Source organism: Carcharhinus amblyrhynchos, chromosome 5 (assembly GCF_965287045.1).
Source record: "Carcharhinus amblyrhynchos chromosome 5, sCarAmb.v2.hapA, whole genome shotgun sequence".
NCBI lineage: Eukaryota > Metazoa > Chordata > Chondrichthyes > Carcharhiniformes > Carcharhinidae > Carcharhinus > Carcharhinus amblyrhynchos.
Window position 1 is genome coordinate 107,435,937 of NC_137328.1, and position 24,456 is coordinate 107,460,392.

The window sequence follows — 24,456 nt, forward strand, 5'->3', positions numbered from 1 at the left end:
ATTTCCAGTTCGAGAAATACGATAGTTAACAATGTAGCCTAATGAGAAATAAGGACCAATTAAAATTTAAATTCCCTTACCACAGTTATCAAACCTGTGTCAATAAGTCTGGAAAGCACAGAAACGTTTTGTTCTATCTGTCTAAAAACAAAGACGCTTAAATTATTCTCAAGGACATGGAATATACCTTGTTGATTTATTAAGAAAAGCATAAACTTAAGACTAAAGGAAAAATTTAGATAATGATTTCAGTTAAAACAAAATAAGAATGAGCTAGGATTGTATGATTTCTTCTATTTCTGTACTGTGCTTGTACACAGGCATTTAAGCGATTAAACCATAGAGTTTTAAAAATTTTAAAGTTTAAACTAAACTTTAAGAACCTTAAACTAAATCTTAAACTTTACTGTACTTGTACACAGTCACCTAAGTAATTAAACCATAGAGATTTAAGTGTTAATTACTTTGTGAAGGCATGTACAGAAGGAATTCTTTACTAGCATGAGAAGCCATTATTCCAGACCTTGATACTTGCTCTCTGCAAACCATCAACATGTTACACCCCTTCATATTTGTGTGAGACACCTTGAGGGATCACCTAGGAATGAAGTGCAAAGTCTCAAAACCTTCAAGCATTCATGTTTCACCAATTCAAAGATGTCTTTGGCACTTGGGGATGTTTATTAAATAGGTTTTGACACCAAATGGATTGCTTTCCTTTTGACAAATGTGTCACATGGAATCGTGGGGCTGGTCCAAAGAAAGTTTGTGAGCCAAGCTGACACATTTCAATTTATCGCAGCCTTCACCTGAGGTTCCCAGCATCACAGAAACCAGTCCTCAACCAATCTGATTGGCTCAATGTGATATCAAAAAATGGCTGAGAGCACTGGATGAAGCAAAAGTTACAGGCCCTGACGACATCCCGGCTGGAGACTGTAGTCCTGGAGACTTGAGCTCCAGAAGTAGCTGTGTCCCTAGCCTAGCTGTTGCAGAGCACCTACAACACAGCCAACAATTCTGAAAATTGCTCAAGTGTGTCTTGTCCACAAAAAGCCCACCAACACCTCTACTTTCTCAGGAGGCTGAGGAAATTCGGCATGTCTGCTATGACTCTAAATTTTAGAAAATGTACCACAGAAAGCAACCTTTCCAGATGTATCACAGTTTGGTGTGGCTCTTGTTCTGACCAAGACTGTAAGAAACCATTTAAAGGGTAGTGAATGAAACCCAGTTCATCATTCAAACTAGCCTCCCATCTATTGACTCTGTCTACACTTCCTACTGCCTCGGAAAAACATGATCAAGGACCCCACGCACCCGGACATATGCCGGAATTTGACTGCCTCGCCTGCCCGAGTCTCATTCGATCTTATCCAAGGCCAATGGAGAATGCCTTTCTGCGAGCCTCATGTGCCCTGATTTTGGGGTAGGCAAGCCATAAAATTCCAGCAATTCTCTCTTCCATTGGGAAAAAGATACAGAAGTCTGAGGTCATGGACTAACTGACTCAAGGACAATTTCTTCCTTGCTGCCATCAGACCTTCGAAAGGACCTATGTAGCACTATCTTTCTCTGCATCCTAGCTATGACTGCAACACTACATTCTGCATTCTCTTCTTTCCTTTTCCCCTCTATACTCTATGAATGGTATGCTTTGTGTAGCATGCAATAGACAATACTTTTCACTGTATCCCGGTATATGCGACAATAATAAATCAAATCAGAAAAGTAGCCAATTACCACAGTATCTGTCTATTGTCAGTCAAAAGCACAATGATGGAAGGTATCATAGACAGTGTTATCAGGCAATGCTTACACAATGATGCTCAGTTTGAGTTCTGTCAGGACTACTTGACAGGAGGAGGAAAGTTGGGACAAATGGGGATATTTTCAAGTTGGCAGGTTGTCTAACGGAGGTCCACAAGGATTAGTGCCTCAGATATTTACAATCTATATTAATAACTTAAACAAAGAAACAGTGAGGAAGGTATCTCAATTTGCTGATATCGGAGGGAATGTAAGTTGTGAGAAGGATACAAAGTAGCTGCAAAGAAATTTAGGCAGGTTACATGAGTGGGCAACAACATGGTTGATGGAGTATAATGTGGGTAAGTATGAAGTTATTCACATTGCTCACAAGAATAGAAAAGCTGAACATTTTTTAAAAGGTGTGAAACTTGTAAATGTTGATGTTCAAAGCGGCTTTGGTGTGCTTGTACAAAGAACACAAGGAGTTAACATGCAGGTACAGTGAACAATTAGGAAAGTATATGGCATGTGGGCCTTTCCTGCCTTTTGGAATTCAAGAGTAAAGAAGTTTTTCAAGGAGACTACTCCTTGAATACTGTGGGGAATTTTGGTCTCCATACTGAAGGGAAGTTAAAAGGGAGACAGTACAGCAGAGATTCACAAATTGGTCTCTGGATGATGAGGTTGTCCAATAATGAGAGTCTGAGTAAACTGGGTCGATAATCTCTGAAGATTATGAGAGGTGATCTCATTGAAACATTCAACATCGCGAAGGGGATTGACATTGTCGAAACTGAGACATCATTGCTCCTGGCTGGGAAATCTACAACACAAGGACATAGTTTGAAGATGGGGTTGAATGAGACAAGGAGGAATTTCTTCAGAGGGCTGTGTATCTTTGGAATTCTCTACCACAAAGGGTTGTGGGTGAGCCATCACTCAATATGTTTAAGGCTGGGATGGACAAATCTTGTCCCATTAAATCAAGGGTTATTGGCGGGAAAGTAGATTTGAAGCCAAAGGTCAGCCACGGTCACACTGATCGCTGGAGTGGGCTAGGTGGCTCATTAAAGCCTTGAGCTGAAGAGCTGGACTCCGGAGGGGAGGCGCAAGTGACTACCTTATCGTCAAGGCAGCACTTGATTGAATGTGGCATCAAGGAGACTTAGCAAAATTGAAGTGAGTGGCCAAAAGAAGAGTAGGTGCTTAAGCCTGTACAACCATTCAATAAGATAGTGGCTGCTTGTCCCCCACCCCCAACCCCCTGGCTCTGGCCATAATCTTTGATTCACTCCACTGTGGATCAGAAATCAAGTCTGCTGACAACACGACCGTAGTGGTTCAGATTTCAAATAATGACGAGACAGAGTATAGGAATGAGATAGAGAATCTGGTGAACTGGTGCGGCAACAATAATCTCTCCCTCAATGTCAACAAAACGAAGGAGATTGTCATCAATTTCAGGAATTGTAAAGGAGAACATGTCCCTGTCTACATCAATGGGTACAAAGTAGAAAGGGTAGAGAGCTTCAAATTTTTAGTGTCCAGATCACAACACCTGTCCTGATCACCCCCCCTATGCCGACACTATATTTAAGAAAGCCTCTACTTTCTCAGAAGACTAAGGAAATTTGGCAGGTCAACTATGACTCACCAACTTTTATACATGCACCATAGAAAGCATTCTTTCTGATTGGTATGGTTCCTGCTCTGCCCAAAACTGCAAGGAACTACAGAAGGTTGTGAAGAGAGCCCAGTCCATCATGCAAACCAGCCTCCCATCCATCCACTCTGTCTACACTACCCGCTACCTTGGCAAGGCAACAGCATAATTAAGGACCCCACGCACCCCGAACATTCTCTCTTCCACCTTCTTCCTTTGGGAAAAAGATGCAAAAGTCTGAGGTCACACACCAACTGACTCAAGAAGTGTCTTCCCTGCTGCTGTCGGACTTTTGAATGGACTTATTTTGCATTAAGTTGATCTTTCTCTACACACTAGCTATGACTGTAACACTACATTCTGCACTCTCTTATTTCCTTCTCAGTGAATGGTATGCTTTGTCTGTATAGTGTGCAAGAAACAATACTTGTCAATATATGTTAATACATGTGACAAAAATAAATCAAATCAAAACAAAAAATCTGTCTTAACAGCCTCAGCCACAGGTTAGTGCTGTAGTTCTTCAGGAGAGTTTCCTAGGCCATACCATCTTCAGTTGCTTTGTTAATGACCTCTCCTTCAATATAATGTCAGAAATGGGGATTCATGCCGATGATTGGTACAGCAGGTAGTAAAGAAGGCAAATGGTTTGTTGACCTTCATAGCCAGAGGATTTGATTATAGGCACAGGGATGTTTTGTTGCAATAGTACAGGATGACAATGAGGCCACACCTGCGGTATTGTGTGCAGTTTTGGTTTCTTATCTGATGAAGGATGTCCTTGCTATAGAGGGAGTATAGTGAAGGTTTACCAGGCTGATTCCTGCGATGGCAGACCTGTCATATGAGGAGAGGCTAAATGGATTAGGATTATATTCACTGGAGTTCAGAAGAGTGAGAGGGGATCTTATAGAAACTTATAAAATTCTAATAGGATTAAACAGGCTGGATTCAGAAAGAATGTTCCCAATGGTGGGGGAGTCCAAAACAAGTTTGAGGATAAGGGGTAAACCTTTTGAATTAAGGCGAGAAGCAATTTCTTCACCCAGAGAGTGGCAAATGTGTGGAATTCACTACAATAGAAAGTAGTTGAGGCCAAAATGTTGTCTGATTTCAAGAAGAAATTAGATATAGCTTGTGGGCTAAAGGGATCAAGGGATATAGGAGGGAAAGGGGGATCAGGATACTGAACTTGATGATCAGCCGTGATCGAAATGAATGGCGGAGCAGGCTTGAAGGGCTGAATGGCCTGCTCCTGCTTCTAGTTTCTGTTTCTATTGCAGTGTTTCGTTGGTACCTTCTCAGCTTCGGAAACGGTCTGTTTACACATGCAGCAAGACCAGGACAACATCATCGCCATTCCTTCACTGTTGCTGACTCAGAACCCTGAAACTCCCTTCCTCACAATCTGGATTTATCTGCATCACATAGACTCCAGGGTTAAAGAGAGAGCACCTTGTGAATTAAGGGCAGTTCAGGATGGGCAACAAATGCTGGCCTTGGTGGGATACTCACATCCCATGGGTGAATAACAAAAAAAGCATTGCAAGTTTATTAGCGTGTATCACTCCTTGAAATCAAGATATAAAACTGTTTATCCCAGCGCCCTCACCCAGTTGGTGGTCGGAGCTGACCTCTGAGAATTAGAATTCTTGTAGATGTACCAGAAGAAGAAGAAGATCCTCTCTTTCTTCTTCTGAAAGATTCTTTGCATAGCAGATGGCAAAAGCTACCTCTCACAGTACAAGATAGTGCAAGATTAGCACAGTTACGGTCAGGCATAAATGTGTTAATTAACTGTACAAACGCTTCAGATCAAGAAAACTGGAGCAGCTCAGCCAACATTACTCATACATGAGGTGCGTTCAGCTCATAGAAAAGACACAAGTGGAACAGATGATTTTGCTACCCAAGGGAGGACATCAAGTTAATGCTCCAAAAGTTAAGATCTGCATCCTGGAACAAACATAATTGACTCAACCATGCATTTCATACAAATATGGAGAGGAGAAGAAAGGCTTGTATTCATAATACATCTTTCATGATCACAGGACATTCCAAAGAACTTTTTGGTCAATTATTGAAGTGCAGTCACTGGTGTAATGTGGTAAGTTCAGCAGCCGGAGAAAAAGATATTGTGGATGCAACGGAGATCTCAATGAGAGTTGCAGGTCGATCAGAGGCTGGTGAGTCCTCTGTACTTAGCAGCAGCACTGGGGAAGTGGTGGCTGCTGCTATTGGTGTGCCCACCCAAGGCTCCAGTTCAAGACGTGGCCCAGACACAGGGTATAAGTGATGATGAGAGGAGAGGAGTCGGCAGCAAAGCAAGGGGTGGTTCTCAGAGAACCCTCCTTCCTGATGCCAGGTCCCTTGTTCAGGCACTTTTAATGAGGGAACATCCCTGGAAACCTGCAAGCTCCCCATATGGAGAGCTGATGCCTTAAACATGGCAGTATGATGCTCTTAAGTGGGCACTGATGAGCCATTTAAGGGCCTCAATTGGTGAAAGGGTAGGAAGACATAAATAGACCAACCTGCCATGACTTAATTGTGCTGGAGATGGATAAATGGTGGGGTGCCCACCAGCCCCCCTCCCATCTGATTAAATAGCCCCCTCATCATAAAACGCTGAGGCACAATATTCTATGCAATTTATATCACAAACAGCAATGAGATAATGAGATGCATTTAGAACACTGTGGACAATTAATCAGAGGACAAAGTGTCTAACATTGAGAGCAGAAATGTCTAAAATTGGACAACTCATCATCAGAATCCAGTTGCGATGGTGTGGACATACAGCCTATATAAAATCCCAATGGACATCATATATTCAGAACTTAAACTGGGACACCACCTACAAGATAAGCCAAGATTAAGATTCAAGGACTCCTTGAAGGTGATCTTTCTTAGGAAGCATGTCCCCCCATAGACTGAGAAAATATGTGAGAAAGAACCACGTAAGGAGTGATCTGCAGCCGTGGTGTTGCTTCCTTCGAACAGCAAAGAATACAGGCAACTAGGGACAAAGTGCAAGCTAGAAAGACCAGGCAGTCCCAGAAATATCAAACACCTCACCCTTGCCTACGCTGTGGAAAGCCATGCAGCTGTTCATAAAGAATGGCTCTGCACTCACAAGAAACGGTCATCTTCAGTGACAAAAGAAAACTGACAATGATGACGGATGAGATAATGACCAGATAATCTGTTCCAGTGTTGTTGCCTGAGGGATGTACATTGACCAGGACACCGAGGAAAATTCCAATGGCCTTCTTCATATAGTGCAGGAAGATAGAATCAAAGAATCCCTACAGTGCAGAAGACACCATTTAGCCCATTAAGTCTGCCCCGACTCACTAATAGAGTATTTTACCCAAGCCTTCTCCCTGGCCCTAAACCTGTAATCCCATACATTTACCAAAGCTAATTCCATCTAACCTACATATCATTAGACACTAAAGGGTAATTTAGCATGACCAATCCACCAAAACTGCAAATGGATCCTACATCTTACAAGCTATCACTGTAACACTGTATTCTGCACTCCCTCATTTCCTTCTCTAATGAAATGGTATGCTTTGTCTGTATAGTGTGCAAGAAACAATACTTTTCACTGTATACTGATACATGTGACAATAATAAATCAATTCAAAACTAAAGAAACCCAACCAGTTCACTGAAGTTATTCATGGTATACCAGTTACCTTTATCTACTTTGACATCACTACCAGAATATCTACTTGAGCCATTACAAAAACATACAATTTGCTGAACATCAGTAACTTGTCAATTTCCTCCACCACCTAGTGAAATCAACAATGAGGAGGATTCTACTGTGATGGTACTGTGCCTATAAGAAATGTATTTTTAAATCATGGTCTCTGCAGTTTGTAAGCAAGCCTTTTGCTCTGTTATTGGCACCAAGCTGCCTGATCTGGCGTCCTTTTATTGCTACTTAAATAATTGAAATGGTGTTTTGTTTGTTTTTAATTTGGGCCAAATGAAATGTCCTGGAGTTTTACAACCCTGCTGGATCGCTGTGGGAAAACTGATTGTCAAGTCAAGGTCTTAGTTAGAAGGTGTGTGGAATCCAGACTGACAACAGTGGGTGGAATTTTACTGGCACGCCCGGCTGAGGTTTGTACAATCCCGCCTGAGGCAAACGGAGAGTGCTGTTCTCTGAGCCGCAGTAAAGCTTGGTAAAATTCCAGCTAGTGTTTTTGTGCCTCTCCCTCTCTGGAGTGAAAATTCTGCTGTGAGTTGTTTGCTAACTATTCACCAGAGGCAAGGAGTAGCTCTGTCTCTTGAAGAGGTTTGCTGCTAGCTAGCAGCCAGCAGTCACATTATCTCCACTTTGAAACGTTAGGATTTCCAGAATGGAGAAGTCGGAGGTTGAATTCTCTATCTAAAGAACTAATTCACAGCTGACATTGCTGAGCTGCAAAACCATTTGAGCATTCTTATTTTTCTGTGCTAAACCTGTGGCAGGAGGTTTGTTGTAATGGAACAGTGTATTTAGTTGTTAAGGTTAATACAATATCATGGTCAAAGCTATTGCTAATTTTTTTTTCTAGGTGTTAATTGTATTCTTAAATAAACTTTGTTTGATAAAAACTCCCCAGTGGGTCATTTGAATCATACCTGAAGTGAAATATCTCATGCTTACTCGCACCAAATTCAAATTGCAAAACTTATGGTCTAGGCTGACTTCATAAAATATTGTGGAGTTTCTGACCTGGGTTATAACACTACATAAATTCAGTGTGATTTATGCTAGTTAATAGATACAAGACATCGTTTGAGTTTCATGCCAGATATAAAAGCAGGTATGTCTCACAGAATATTGGCTGGAATCTTATCAGCTGCACAGTGATGGTTTTAGAGTGGGATAAGAGGGAGAGGTGGTGGTGCAGTGCTAATGTCACTAGACTACTAATCCAGAGACCAAAGCTAATGTTTTTCTGGGGAACATAGTTCAAATCCCATCACGGCAGTTGGCAGAATGGGTAAGAGTGAGAGTGGGAGAGAGTGAGTGGGTGACAGTGAGAGTGAGTTTGTGTGAGGGTGAGAGTGGGTGGAGTGGGTGAGGTGAGTGAGGGTGGGTGAGGGTGAAGTTGGTGGGTGATATTGGGGGGTGAGTGTGAGAGTGAGTAAGAGTAAGTATGAGTGGGTGGATATGGGTGACAGTGGTGAGTGAGGGTAGGTGTGGGTGAGGGAGTATGTGTGAATGGGTACTCCCATTAAAAATGACAAAAATAAGGTAAGACATGGAAGTATTTGTTGAATGACAGAATTTTTTTGTTGTAATAAATGAATCATAAGACATAGAAACATCTTTTAACTTTGGTTTTGAACTATTGTGCAATCATTATTCTTCAATATAACTAGGATGTTTCTTTGGGCTTCCTTCAATATTCTTGGGAGGTTAAAAGGATTCTGAGGCTGGAAAAGTTTGAGAAACTCTGATCTAATGTTAACAACTCAAACAGACTGCTTGATTCAACTTTGAAATTCTCTTGCTAACGTTCACTTCACCAGAACAAATTATTATTTTAATAGCCGTTCACTTCATTGTGACAGATTATTATTTTAATAGATTAATTTGTTTCATCAATTAACTTAATGCATTTTGACTGTCATGACAAACTGCAGAACAGTGATTTCTTTTTGGCAATCACGGGATATTTCCATCGCAGTTTCCAAGAAATGTTCCAGTCAGTGCAGAATTGTAAAATGGAGTGGAATTGCTTATTCTGGAACTATATCATTGTTCCTTCACTGTCGCTGTGTCAAAACCGTAGGACTCCCTTCCTAATAGCATTGTAGGTGGGTCCCTACACCACACAGACAGCAGTGGTTCAAGAAGATAGCTCACCACCATCTTCTCAAAGGCAATTAGAGATGGGCAACAAATGTTAGCCATAGTGGGTATAGTAAATCCAGCAGACCCCGATGGGCCTAATGGCCGCCTTCTGCACTGTAGGATTCTATGAAACCTCTATTCTATGAGTCAGCTGTGAAGATACAGTGCTTCATTGCACAAAATGAAGTAAAACCACAAGCCTGTGGTGAACACAAACAGGTCCCAACCAGGGCAATGTAAGAATGGGCCCACTCAGGGGATTGCTCTATACAGGGCTTGGTATATGAGCACCACCTGATAAGGTAATTACTAATCACTAGGGAACTTGTATTCTATGAGGGAGGTCAATCAGTGATTTCCCATGCAAGTCATGGGGTTATCACAGTAGCAAAGCCCAAGTCAATGGAAAACTAAAAGGAATCGCAATATGAGCCAGTAGAACAAAAACAGCAACTAACCTGTATTAATCTTTAAGTAGTGCTGGTGAAGGATTCCAGCGCTGTGTTCCGCACTTGTATCAGATAAGTGTGACACACGATCAGTGCAAAAGGCAAGGCTGAAGCCTTTGCAACCATTTTGAGCCAGAAGTGCCGAGTAGAAAATTCATTTGGACCTCCTCGTCTTGAGCATCACAGATGTCAGTCTTCAGCCAATTAGATTCACTCCACAAGGTATCAGAGAATGGCTGAGGGCACTGGACACAGCAAAGGTTGTGGTTTCTAACAACATTGTGTTTGTAGTGATGAAGATTGTGCTTCAGAACGGGCTGTGTCTCTGGCCAAGCTGTTCCAGTGCTGCTACATTGCTGGCATCTACTCGGCAATGTGGAAAAGTGCCCAGGGTTGTGCCGTCCCACACACAAAAAAAACCAGACCCACACAATCTGGCCAACTATCACCTCATCAGTCTACTCTGAATCATCAGCGGTTGAGAAGGTGTTATTGACAATGCTATCAAGCAGCACTTCCTGAACAATAACATGCTCAGCTGTTCTTAGCTTGGGTTCTGACCAGACTCCACAGCATCATGACCAAGGGCTAACCATATTTCAGTGTTATGTTGAATGCTGATACTGATTTCTCAGAAGAACATAAGCACATCATTGGCGTGACGAACAATGTAAAATTTCACACTCATTCAAACCACACTGTTCAACAATTGAACAGAATTTTCTACTTGCATAATGTCCAAAGTAAAATACAAACCAAATGCTATTCTGGTACTGTCTGATAGCACATGGTGATGAAGTAATTGCTTAATATCCAGTCAAATAGTTCCACAATTTTATCAAAAAATCAAAGGTTGATTTCTGTCCGGTTCCAATTTTATTGGTTCAGTTTAGTCATGTATCTAAACAGCTGTAATCCTAAAGGAAGTTTATAAATAAAAGGCTCCTTCCTGACTACCAGCCTTCTTCAAAGTGTTCCACTGTATATGAAGCTGACTTTAATTTCATTAAAGGTAATTCTAATTAACAAATTTAAAACTTACCCTCTAACTACATCTGGATTGACAGCGGTACCATTGCCACAAATGAAGTACACATCCATCAGGGTCCTTAAGAAAGAAAGTGTTACATTTATAAAGTGCCTTTGGCAACCTCAGGACACCCCAAAGCATTTTAGAGATAAGAAGGTACTTTCTGATGTGTTATCATTGTTATAAGAAATGTAGCAGCCAGTGCACACACAGCAAACTTCCAAAAACAGCGGTTGTGATAATAACCTGGTCACAGTCAGGATTTTCTGGCCACACTCGCTCCAAGGCCGTTAATTCCCACCTGAGGTCAACGGACCTTTGCTTGGTTTGTGTTCCATCTGTAAAGATTCCTGTGAGAGGCAAAATGGAAAATTCCACCCCATCTATTTCTGTGGCATTGACATTGAGCCTTAGTTTAAGGTCTCATCTAGGATTGTTTTCACTGGAAAGACAGGAGACCTGATAGAGGTCTACAAAATGATAAGAAGCATTGACAAGGTGGATAGTGAAAGGCTTTTTCCCAGGGTGGAAGTGTCAATACAAGAGGGCACAGGTTCAAGGTGAGAGGGGATAAGTTTAAGGGATATATGCAGGGGAAGTTTTTCATGTGGAGAGTGGTGGAGACCTGGAATGTGCAGCCAGAGGAGGTGATGGGAACCAGCATATTAGCAAAATTTACCATGCATATGGATGGGTAACTGAATAGGGAGTGAATAGAGGGATATGGATCGAGTGAGGGCAGAAGGTTTTATTTAGTTTAGTTAAGGCATCATGATCCTTTTTGGAAGTTCTGGAGTATAGATGTTTCAGTAAGAGTAGGGAAGGTGGTAAAAGAGATGGAGGAGTAGTGTTGTTAATCAAGGATAGTTTAATGGCTGCAGAAAGGCAGTTCAAGGGGGATCTGCCTACTGAGGTAATATGGGCTGAAGTTAGAAATAGGAAAGGAATGGTCATGTTGTTAGGAGTTTTCTATCAGCCCCCAAATAGTGATAGAGATGTGGAGGAGGAAATTGCAAAGCAGATTATGATTAGATGTGGAGGTCACGGGTAATCATCATCGGTGACCTCAACTTTCCAAACATTGATTGGAAGCTTTATAGGTCAAATAGTTCGGATGGGGGCAGTTTTTGTACAGTGTGTTCAGGAGGGTTTCCCGACACAATATGTGGATAGGCCGACAAGAGGTGGGGCCACATTGGACTTGGTACTGGGGAATGAACCAGGCCAAGTGTTAGGTTTGTTTGTGGGAGAGCACTTTGGAGATAGTGACCACAATTCAGTGCCTTTCATTATTGCGATGGAGAGGGATAGGGTCACATTACAGGGCAAGGTTTATAATTGGGGCAGGGGTAATTATGATGTGATTAGGCAAGAATTAGGGAGCATAAGATGAGAACAGAAACTGCCAGGGAAAGGCACAAATGAAAAGTGGAGCTTGTTCAAGGAACAAATACTGCGTGTCCTTGATAGGTATGTCCCTGTCAGACAGGGAGGAAATGGCCGAGTGAGGGAACCATGGTTCACAAAACAGGTTGAATGTCTTGTCAAGAGGAAAAAGCAAGTGCATGTAAGGATGAGAAAACATGGTTCAGTTGGGTCGCTTGAGGGTCACAAGGTAGCAAGGAATGAGCTGAAAAAAAGGCTTAGGAGATCTAGGAGGGGGCATGAGAAGTCCTTGGTGGGTTGGATAAAGGAAAACGCCAAGGCTTTTTACTCTTATGTGAGAAATAAAAGAATGACCAGGGTGAGGTTAAGGCTGGTCAAGGATAGTAGTGGGAACTTGTGCATGGAGTCAGAAGAAATAGGAGAGGCGATGAATGAATACTTTTCTTCAGTGTTCACCAAGGAGAGGGGCCATGTGTTCGAGGATGAGAGTGTGATACAGGCTGATAGGCTGGAGGAGGTCGATGTTCTGAGGGAAGGTGTATTAGCAATTTTGAAAAAATCTGAGGGTCGCTCAGTCGCCTGGCCCAGATGGGATATATTCTAGGATTCTTTGGGAGGCAAGGGAGGAGATTGCAGAGCCTTTGGCTTTGATCTTTGGGTCCTTACTGTCCACATGGATAGTGCCAGAGGACTGGAGAGTGGCAAATGTTGTCCCTCTGTTCAAGAAAGGAAATAGGAATGACCCTGGTAATTATAGGCCAATTAGTCTTACTTCGGTGGTCGATAAGTTAATGGAAAAGGTCCTGAGGGATAGGACTTATAACCACTTGGAAAGATGCAGCTTAACCCGGGATAGTCAACACGGATTCACAAAGGGTAAGTCTTGCCTCACAAATTTGATTGAATTCTTTGAGGAGGTAACTAAGTGTGTAGATGAAGGTAGAGCAGTTGATATCGTATACATGGATTTTAGTAAGGCGTTTGATAATGTTCCCCATGGTCGGCTCATGAAGAAAGTAAGGAGGTGTGGGATAGAGGCAAATTTGGCCAATTGGATAAGTAACTTGCTATCTCATAGAAGACAGAGGGTGGTGGTGGATGGAAAAGTTTCAGACAGGAGACAAGTTACCAGCGGTGTACCCCCGGGATCAGTGCTGGGTCCTCTACTATTTGTGATTTTTATCAATGACTTGGAAGAGGGGGCTGAAGGGTGGGTCAGTAAATTTGCTGATGACACCAAGATTGGTGGAGTAGTGGATGAGGTGGAGGGCTGTTATAGAGACATTGATAGGATGCAGAGCTGGGCTGAAAAATGTCAGATGGAGTTTAACCCTGATAAGTGCGAGGTGATTCATTTTGGTAGGACAAATTTGATTGTGGATTACAGGGTCAATGGCAGGGTTCTGAGGAATGTGGAGGAACAGAGAGATCTTGAGGTTCATACCCACAGATTTCTAAGGTTGCCACTCAAGTGGATAGAGCCATGAAGAAGGCTCATAGTGTGTTAAAATTTTTTATCAGGGGGTTTGAGATTAAGAGCCGTGTGGTTATGCTGCAACTGTACAAGACCTTGGTGAGACCACATTTGGAATATTGTGTGCAGTTCTGGTCACCTCACTAAAAGAAGGAAGTGGAAGCATTGGAGAGAGTGCAGAGGAGATTTACGAGGATCCTGCCTGGTTTGGAGGGTAGGTCTTATGAGGAAAGGTTGAGGGAGCTGGGGCTTTTCTCTTTAGAGTGGAGGAGGATGAAAGGCAATTTATTAGCGGTTTATAACATGATGAGGGGGATAGATAGGATGGAATAGGATGGACGTTCAGAGACTATTTCCTCAGGTGGATGTAGCTGTTGCTAGGGGGCATAACTATAAGGTGGATATTGGTGGAGGTATAGGAGGGATGTCTGAGGTAGGTTCTTTACTCAGAGAGTGGTTGGGGTGTAGAATGCACTGCCTGCTGTGATAGTGGAGTCGGACACTTTAGGACTGTCTGAATGTCAGACAGACTATTGGATAGGCACATGGAGCATACCAGAATGACAGGGAGTGGGATAGCTTGATCTTGGTTTTGGACAAAGCTCGGCACAACATCAAGGGCCGAAGGGCCTGTACTGTGCTGTACTGTTCTATGTTGTTCTATGTTAATCCGGATGGACTTGGAAGGCTTGTTCCTGTGCTGTATTTTTCTTTGTTCTTTGTTCTTTGAAAGGCAACACTTCTGACAACCAGCATTCCCTCAGTCCTGCACTCAAGCGATAATGTAACTCATTGTGTTCAAGTCTTTGCAGTGGAATTTGAATCCGCAACCTCTGACTCCGTGATATGGAGTTGCCGGTGTTGTGCTGGGGTAAGCACAGTAAGTAGTCTCACGACACCAGGTTAAAGTCCACTGGACGAAGGGGCAGTGCTCCGAAAGCTCATGCTACCAAATAAACCTGTTGGACTTTAACCTGGTGTTGTGAGACTTCTTACTCTGACTCCGAGGTGAGAGTTTGACCATCTGAGCCACGGGTGATGGTTGTGATGAACGGGAGAACAATCCAGACGTAAGGTGACAAGTTATGAAACATGATTCTAAGGACATGGGACAAACTGCGACCACACCGATATCGTTCTGCCTTCCTAATTACAAAAACATCTGTTCTTCATTTCAATTCACAGAATAGATCTGGTCGTGTCTCAATTTATACAGAAAAAGCAGGAAGCAGGCTTCAATTCAATTAGCCACAAAACAAGAAGCAGTTTAACAACATGTTTGACGGTATCGTAAAATGGCTCATGGAAAAATTTCCTAATCAGAAAGTTACGTGGATTAAATATCTTTCAGTGAATTGTTTTTTTGCCTGAAGCATGTCTTATTAATTGACAGCTACTTGATTTTACCAGTCCTCTAGTGACAGGCCATAAAAAAACAAGGGAAAGCAGAGAAGGCGTAGAGAGTGCCTCTTGCCTACATGTTGCCGTGGTATGTTACCACTGATGTGAAATGTGGCGGGCAGTGATCCCATGCAGAGACCAACTGAGCCATTTCCACTGCCAATTAGGTACCTCTACCTGGCTAGCAGCCATCTGCAGGCTTGGGAAAGAGGGTGGAGGGGGTGTGATGGTGGTAGAGGCTCCTCATCAGATACCTGCAGCCCATGATGATGAGCCCCTGGCAACAGTGGCCACCCTTGTGGCAACCTTCCCTCTTCCCTCGCTAACCCACCCTCCCCCTCCCCAGGGCATGCCCCATTTCCCACTTGCTGGTTGGGAAGGTAGCTTGCTCCAGCGATGTTCTCTCTGCTGTGTGCAGTCCCAACACTGGCCATTGCTGCCGATGGTGCTGCTGAGCTACAAGGCATTGGATTGGCTGACAGGTCTTGGAGGAGGGCTCTCATCTTCAAAGGGATGAACTAGTTGTCAGGCAGCTGAACAATGCAGCCAAGAGTTCCACAAAACATCAAGCCACCCACCTCACCGACAAAATTTCAACACGAAACATTGGAATTACAAACTGTGGCACTCCCACCACCACCACCAACCATATCCGTCCCCCACCATATCAGCTCATGCCTCCAGTGAGGAAGAAGGATTCAAGAAAGGGGATAAATCAAGCGTGGTTCACCAAGGAAGCTTAGGATAAGTTTAAGTTTATTTTGTAGTTCCCAGGTTGGCTTACGTTAACACTGCAATGAAGTTACTGTGAAAATCCCCCGGTCGCCAGACACCGGCACTAAAAAATAAACTTAAGCTTATCCTAAACTTCCTTGGTGACCCACGCTTGATTTATACCCTTTCTCGAATCTTTCTTCCTCACTGGAATATACCTTTGTTGTGAGCCATGAACTCATGTGGCGGGGGAATGGATATGGTTGGTGGTGGTGGAGGTGCCACTGAGGAAGAATTTAGCACGGCCAATGCACCTAACCAGCACGTCTTTCAGATTGTGGGAGGAAACCGGAGCACCCGGAGGAAACCCTCGCAGACACGGGGAGAATGTGCAAACTTCACACAGACAGTGACCCAAACCAGGAATCGAACCCTGGTCCCTGGCACTGTGAGGCAGCAGTGCCAACCACTGTGCAACCATGGATTGTATTAAACTGAAAAAAAAGCATATATTGTCACAAAGATGAGTGGTAAGCTAGAGAATTGTGAAAGTTTTAAAAACCAACAAAACTTGACCAGAAGTAATAAAGAGGGAGAAGATAAACTATGCAGGTAAGTGAACAAGTAATATAAAAATGGACAGCAAGAGTATAGTTAAATATATAAAAAGGAAGCTGGAGGTGAAAGTGAACATAGGCTCCTTAGAGAATGAGACACTGGAAATAATAATAGGGAACCTGGAAATGGCAGATGAATAAAATAAAACTTTGCCTCAACCTTCTTGGTGGAAGTGAATGCATGTTGCCAAGTTTTCTGGTGAGACAAAAATAGATGGCAAGTGTTGAGGATGACACGAGTCTACAGAGGGATATAGACAGGTTAGGAGAGTGTACAAAAACTTAACAGATGGAATCTAACCAATGAGTCTGTAATGTTAGGCAAGGATTCAAAAAACACCTTCAAGCATGGTTCCTAGTGAAGTACATTATTGTTCTTTGTTTTATTCTGCTGCGACTTAAGGCTGTGAAAAGGCAATTGTTTTGTGGACTTTTTTTAAAAGGGTCAATAATGAAGAAAACAAAAGGGTTAATAAGGAAGAAAATAAACAAATGAAATATATTTCACTGTGTAATGAGATTGTTAACAATCCACCACTGACACAAAAATATCATTGCTCCTTCCTGCACCAGAGAATAACTTACATCTTAGCAGAATGCAATCCATCAGATAAAGGGTCGGAAGAAGTTACAGTGTGCTTATGCCACTTTTTCCTGTTTATTATATATGTCATCATGTATGGGGGGAATTCGGTCATAGGGAAATGGTAGCATAGTGATAATGTCATTGAACTAGCTATGGTCACATGTTCTGAGGACGCGGGTTCAAATCCCACCATAGCAGCTGGTGGAATTTAAATTCAATTAATCAACCTGGCAAATAAAGCTAGTTTCAGTAATAGTGTTCCAGAAGCTATAATGATTGTTGCAAAAACCTGTCTGGTTCACCAGTGTACCTTTCAGGAAGGAAATATGCCATCTGGCCCACATGTAACTCCAGACCCATGACAATGTGATTTACTCCTAACTACCCTACAAATGGCCTCGCAAGTCATTTAGTTCAAGGGCAATTTGGGATGGACAACAAATGCTGTCCTTGGCAGCAAAGCCCACATCCCATTAAACAATGAAAAAACGCTCATGCTAAATATGATATCAGAAAAGATATCATACATCAAAGTCTTCATGTCTCAGAAAGGTGATATTAAAAGGGCTGTGACATAGTGCCAAGCTATAAATGAAGGAACAGTAGAATAAAGAATGACAATGAGTGAAAGGGAAGTAGGTCCTGATTAGGTTGTGTTTACCAATTCTCCAAGTTACCCCAGAGCACAGTTAGCTCAAGCCTCATGAGTCTCAGCTCCCAGTTAGACACAACTTTAAACAGCTCTATGCAAAATCTGGATCGTGTGAAATGGCAGAAAGCAGAGTTGTGATCATTTCAGTGGCGCCATTTTGAGTCTGAGGTCACTCTTGACCAACTCCATCACCCATTATGACATAAGCGGGCACCACAGGTGACTGCACATCGCCAACGTTGATTGCAGCATTGGCAGGAAGTGCAGCCTTTTAAGCAAGGCATATCGCAAAGTGGCAGCATTTGGGTAGCGGCACACTACTGAGTCTCCATTGCTAAATACTAAACACTAACAGCATTTTGCAACAAGTACAGACGCGGGGGGGGGGGGCGTGGATCACTGCCTGAGACCAATCATCCATAATGCATTGAGAGGAATTGTATGACCTAGGTTGTCCGACTCACATTGAATGTATGTGATGGATATTACGTGTATCACAATCATATTCATAGACTAGAATCATAGAATCCCTATAGTGCTGAAGGAGGCCATTCAGCCCATCAAGCCTGCCCCAACAACAATTCCACCAGGGCCCTATCCCCGTAGCCCCACGTATTTAACCTGCTAATCTCCCTGACACTAAGGGCCCTATTTTATCATTTTGATTCTAAGTGCTGGGCGCACTTGTAATGGGAGGGCCCGATTTGACCATCGTGTTGCACCCGTTTTCCAGCGCGGAAACTTGGTAAAGTCGGGCATGAGGCGAGTAGCGCAATCTGTGCCCGCCTCTGTGTGCCGGTTCCCCCTTTATCAAGGCCCGAAAATGGCCGCAATTAGGGCCGCGGCCGAAATGGGCGCAACGGTCATTTAAATGCATCTGCATGCCCAACTTTACCAGCACTGCCCCCTTTACCACTGCGTTCACCCATCTGGAATCGGCGCAAAACAGACATGCTCCATAGAAGTCCGAAATGGGCGCTCCAGTTAGTTAGTGAGGAGGTAGGTGCCTAGCATCCAACGGCTCTCTGCTTGAGAGCTTGGGGGTGGGGGAAGGGAGGGTGCCTACTGCCATTCTGCCTGAGGTCTATGGGGGAGGAAGGAGGGAATGCCCACAATCGGTCTGGGTGGCAGGAGGTTAGGGGCATAAGCGGGGGGGGGCGCAGTCAGTAATGTTGTGAGGGTGGGGCAATGTCTGTGGGGGACAGGGAGAAGCATTATCCAGCCCGATGTGCATGCGCAATCGGAGGCTCCGATTGGAGCTGCAGGATTTCGGGTGCGATAAGCCCCGCCCACAGGCTTGTGCAGCGTGATTCGAAATCGCTGATATTTTTGCAGGCAGAGAGTGTTTGGGGGCGTCTCAGAATGGGTCTAAAGGTCGGATCTGAAACACTCTCAGTTTCAAGTCCCTGCGGCACTTTGAATCAAAATGGTAAAATAAGGCCTAAAGTGTTTCACATCTGTTTTCTGGGCCTGCTCTCGAAAAATGATAGAATACTGCTCCCCTACCACATCCCTCCCAGGCCAGATAATGCCTTCCCCTGGCCCTCACAGACACTGCCCCATTCCCACAACATTGCTGATTCCCTTATTCCCCACACACACACACCTCGCCACCCAGACTGATCGCAGGGCTCCCCCTCTTCCACCCCACTGATCTCAGGCAGAGTGATCTCCCCTTCCCCTTTCCCACCCCACTGATCTCAGGCAGAGTGATCTCCCCTTCCCCTTTCCCTCCTCACTGATCTCAGGCAGAGTGATCTCCCCTTCCCCTTTCCCTCCCCACTGATCTCAGGCAGAGTGATCTCCCCTTCCCCTTTCCCTCCCCACTGATCTCAGGCAGAGTGGCAGCGGACTCCCCCCTCTTCCACCCCACTGATCTCAGGCAGAGTGGCAGCGGACTCCCCCCTCTTCCACCCCACTGATCTCAGGCAGAGTGGCAGCGGACTCCCACCCCTTCCACCCCACTGATCTCAGGCAGAGTGGCAGCGGACTCCCCCCTCTTCCACCCCACTGATCTCAGGCAGAGTGGCAGCGGACTCCCACCCCTTCCACCCCACTGATCTCAGGCAGAGTGGCAGCGGACTCCCCCCTCTTCCACCCCACTGATCTCAGGCAGAGTGGCAGCGGACTCCCACCCCTTCCACCCCACTGATCTCAGGCAGAGTGGCAGCGGACTCCCCCCTCTTCCACCCCACTGATCTCAGGCAGAGTGGCAGTGGACTCCCCCCTCTTCCACCCCACTGATCTCAGGCAGAGTGGCAGCGGACTCCCCCCTCTTCCACCCCACTGATCTCAGGCAGAGTGGCAGCGGACTCCCCCCTCTTCCACCCCACTGATCTCAGGCAGAGTGGCAGCGGACTCCCCCCTCTTCCACCCCACTGATCTCAGGCAGAGTGGCAGCAGGCCCCCGTTCCCTGCTGTCAGGCAGAATGGCAGCAATCCTTCTCCCCACCCCCCCATCGATCTCAAGCAGAGAGCCACGGGACACTTGGCATTTACCTCCTCACTGACTGGAGTGCCCAAGTCAGACTTCTATGGAGTATGTCAGTCTCGTGCCAATTCTGGATGGGTGAACGTGGTGACAAAGGGGGAAGTGTCAGTAAAGTTGGGCGTGCAGCCTATTAAGTCAATTTATATGCATGAAAATGCAGTTAAATGACTGTTGCACCCGTTACAGGCGCGGTCCCGATTGCATCCATTTTTGGGCCTTGATAAAGGGGGAATCGGCGCACAGGCGGGCATGGTTCATGCCACTCGCCTCACACCCAACTTTACCAAGTTTTCACACCTGAAAATGGGTGCCACGCAATGGTAAAATTGGACCTAAGGGTCAACTTGGCCAATCCACCTAACCCGCACAGCTTTGGACTGTGGGAGAAAACTGGAGCACCTGGAGGAAACCCATGCAGACACGGGGAGAATGTGCAAACTCCACACAGGCAGTGACCCAAGCCTGGAATCGAACCCGGGTCTCCTGTGCGGTGAGGCAGCAGCGCTAACCACTGTGCCACTGTGCTGCCCCACATTGAAGCACCTCAGAGCACAACATGACCCATGTGGTAAATGCACTTCATTGCACTTTCCATGAGGGTCATTCTGAAATGTTTCATAACGTTCTTTCAGATATTTTATGAATAAAGTATATTTTTGTAAACAATTAAAGTAAGTACGGAAAGCTTTTTATTGAAAAGCTGGAAAATAAAAGCATCTCTTTTACAATACCAGCCTGCTCCTTGAAAGGATAATGGCTGAAAGGCAGGGCTGAGATCAGTGGCGGTAGTTTTTATTTGGGAGCATGTAGTTTGATCCTGATCTCTATCTAGCGCTGGAGGAGAAATCTGAATACAAAGACCTCTGATGTGTATTAACATGTGGCTTACTTTGCTGTGCCCTCTTTAACTTGACACCAGAAAAGCCATAGAGGAACTTTGCAGACAGCACTTTCAAGAGGAAAACAAGCACAAAGGGTTAGCATTTATTTGAATAGTCTGTTGCTCTCATATTATGGGAGCCGGACAAAGAAATGTCGACTTCATTATTTCGCTAATGTTCCCTACTCTTATGCATTCTGTGTAAGGAATTCATCCTGACATGCATTAATATAACATTTGACAGTGTACTGGTACTGTTTCACATACAGAATGTCAAACACAATAAATATTTAAATAGTACACATTTTGAATTAATTCTAAGCTGTGCACAAGATGCTCGCTCGCTTTGATGGATGTTCCGCAGAAAATGGGCAGGAGAACCCTCAGGAAATTCCTGGCCCCATAATCGAGAGGTTCTAATAAAATGCGAACGCATAACTTGTTCCGTGCCAATAGTTTCAAGGGGCAGGCATATCCCAAATTCAACTAATCTCGACTGGATCTGAATTTTTATTAAAAGTATCCCATTTAAATTGATGCAGATGTTTCAGCCCCAGAGGAAGAAAATAAAGATTTTCTTGACGTCCTTATAATCTACCTACCCTCTTAAGTTAGTGTTCTTGACGGCCGGTGAAATTTTTGATACAATCACATTGGTTCCAGGCACAGCAGCTTCTAAAATGCTGCAACAGAACAAACAATGTTTAGGTCTACTGAGGGAAATGTAATGTCGTACAAATAATGGGTTATACTTTTCCAATTTTACAATCTGAAAATCATGTAATCTCCAATGCAAAGGAGTGATGAACTAGATAGGGAGAGGGTTCCATTTATCAGCTGTAAAAGGAATTACAATAGACGTTTTGTTTGAATACAATTAATTGTTAACAGGCAAGTCTAATTCAGTCACTAACACCACATAAGAAAACAGATATTTCCATGGTGTACAACACATACATGGAAAGCCTCAAAGGCTTTCATAGTCAAGAGTCAAAACCTTCATTAAAAAGTCACAGAGAAATCGGTTGATTTTCTCTCAGGATCTTACAACACTCTGTCATAAAAATCAAGGCGGTGTACTTAACGGCATCAATGGAGGGAAGTGGGGCCTCAACACACTGGCAGTGCACAGAGGTTGGGGCGCCAACTTTAAAGGATCAGAACTTGAGTAAACTGTTCCCCACCCACCCCCCCCCACCACCCTGCCCCCCCTGCCACCACTCAAGCCCACCACAGAGGGTATCAGGCCCCCCACTCCTGATCGGAGTCAGCACTGCTCTGCACCCAACCCCCTATCAATGGCACCTTCATATCACCCCCCCATCCCCCACAGTCTGAGATGGCACCCACTCCCACTTCTCACCCCCCCCACCCCTGATTAGAGTTGGCACTGCTCCATACCCACCCCTGATCAATGGCAACTTCACATCTTCTCCCTGTCCCCCTACAGTTTGAGCCCACACCCACCTCCACTCTCTACCCCATCCCCTAACACCCAAATGGCCATTGCCGACACTCTCCGCTTCTCCATCCACTCTCAGCCATCATCGCATCTAAATGAATCCCCCCACCCCATGAGGCTCCCACTGGGGCTTACCCCTTGCCACAGATTAGCACTGCCAGGTTGGCACTGCCAGGTTGGCATGGTGTGAAATTGACACTGCTAACTTGTGCCATAGAGCAGTGCCAAGGGACATTGCCAGGCCACTGCTTGGCCATGTCATCTCCCCTTCATTGACCATTGTACCTCCAGGGGAGGCTCCCATGACAGTTCACATCTAGGTGATGTCATGCTAGTGCCAGGTGAAACCCGGTTACAGGGGAGGTCCCGGGCAGAGTGCTCATTAATGACATACTAATGTATTAAAGTGAGTTTTCTGCGGTCCCATGGCGTGATTCACACCACTCCTCCAGCAAGGGGCTGATAAGATCAGAACTCGGAAACTCGCGGATTGTACTCAAAAATCACCCCCAGTGATCCCAAAAAAGGCAGCACTTCCTCAGTAATGCACAGCACTGTCAGTCTGGGTTATAGTCTGAAATCCAGCACCAGGCATGAATAAGCAGCTTCCTGCCTTAGAGGGAATAGTGACCAACGTCCCTTCAGCCCCGCCCTCCCAAAATCCTTCTTCTTCATGATTTATTTACCTTTAGGGTGAAATACTTCAATGTCTTTCTCTTTAGCTTTCAGACTCTACCATTGTCACCTGTCCTTGGCCTACTGCACTGCTCCAGTCAAGCTCAGTGTAAACTTGAGAAACAGCATTGCATCTTTTGATTCAGTTCTATGCACCCTCACTGAATCTACACTGAGTTCTAAGACCAGAGTCTTGACACCCATTTTGTTTTCCTTTCTTTGCAATGTTTCAGTATTTCTCTTATCTTTTTCCTTTCAGTCAGCAGCACACCTGCTCTGTAGTCACATCTTTTTTGTTTCTTTTCTTGCCCCATCACCATTCCCTTTGATCCTGTAAGACCAACTCTTCTGTCATTCAATTTCTCCTGTCTTTCACCCTGTTACAGACTTCCCTTTTGTCCTAACAAAGAACAAAGGGAATTACAGCACAGCAACAGGTCCTTCGACCCTCCAAGCCTGTACCGGTTATGGTGTCCTAACTAAACTACAAAAATAACCTTCTGCCCTTACTCAGTCCGTATCCCTCCATTCCCTCCCTCTTCGTGTACCCATCCAGATACCTCTTAAATGTTGTTAATGTGCCTGCTCCCACCACCTCCTCTGGCAGCACGTTCCAGGCACCCACCACTCTCTGTGTGAAAAACTTCCCCCACACATCTCCCTTAAACTTTCCCCTCTCACCTTGAACCTGTGCCCCCTTGTAATTGGCACTTCCACCCTGGGAAAAAGCCTCTGACTATCCACCCTGTCTATGCCTCTCATAATTTTGTAACCCTCTATCAGTTCTCCCCTCAGCCTACGTCTTTCCATCCAGTCCTTCCTCAAAACCTATTATATCTCTGGACTGTTTCCAGTTCTGATATAGGGTCACAGGCCTGAAACATTAGTTTGGTTTCTCTCTCCACAGACGCTACCTGACCTGCTGAGTATTTCCAACATTTTCCGTTTTAATTTCAGATTTTCAGTTTCCACAGTATTCTGCTTTCCCACCCATGACATCCTGGGGTTTGTCCTATTCCTGCAGGAAAATGAAACCATAAAACACAGGCACAATATTATGCAGTTGGGTGGAAGTGTCGATGGGGTTGATGGAGTCTCATGAATTCAGGTCAGATGAGGTCAAGGAAAGCTCTCCCCTACTGTACAAGCTGCAACTGATTAACCAGTACTGCTCCTGTAAATTCTACAAGTTATTAAACAATGTTAATAGGTAGGTCTAGTTACGCTGCTCACCTCAGTGTTTCTTTCTCATTGAGGAGCACATTTCCTGGTGGACTGTCAAAGACTAATTGTAGCTTACTGCTCCCATCAACAACAAAGACCTGAAGAGAAAATATTGTATTAGCTACACATAGTAAGTG

General features: G+C 44.4%; 1 protein-coding gene across 5 annotated transcripts in view; it reads right to left on the reverse strand.

Moving 5' to 3' along the window:
- Positions 1 to 24,456, reverse strand: part of LOC145343494 (cadherin-related family member 2-like) — a 145,654-nt gene that overhangs the window by 13,518 nt on the left and 107,680 nt on the right. For 3 of the 5 annotated variants that reach the window (XM_080189741.1, XM_080189740.1, XM_080189743.1), the window contains exons 24-27: positions 24,329 to 24,417; positions 21,561 to 21,641; positions 10,770 to 10,835; positions 81 to 141 (exon numbers count right to left, since the gene is read on the reverse strand). In XM_080189741.1, coding sequence (XP_080045867.1) covers positions 81 to 141; positions 10,770 to 10,835; positions 21,561 to 21,641; positions 24,329 to 24,417 — 297 coding nt within the window. The remainder of the gene's footprint in view (positions 1 to 80; positions 142 to 10,769; positions 10,836 to 21,560; positions 21,642 to 24,328; positions 24,418 to 24,456) is intronic. The other 2 variants (XM_080189742.1, XM_080189744.1) reach the window with 2 other exon arrangements.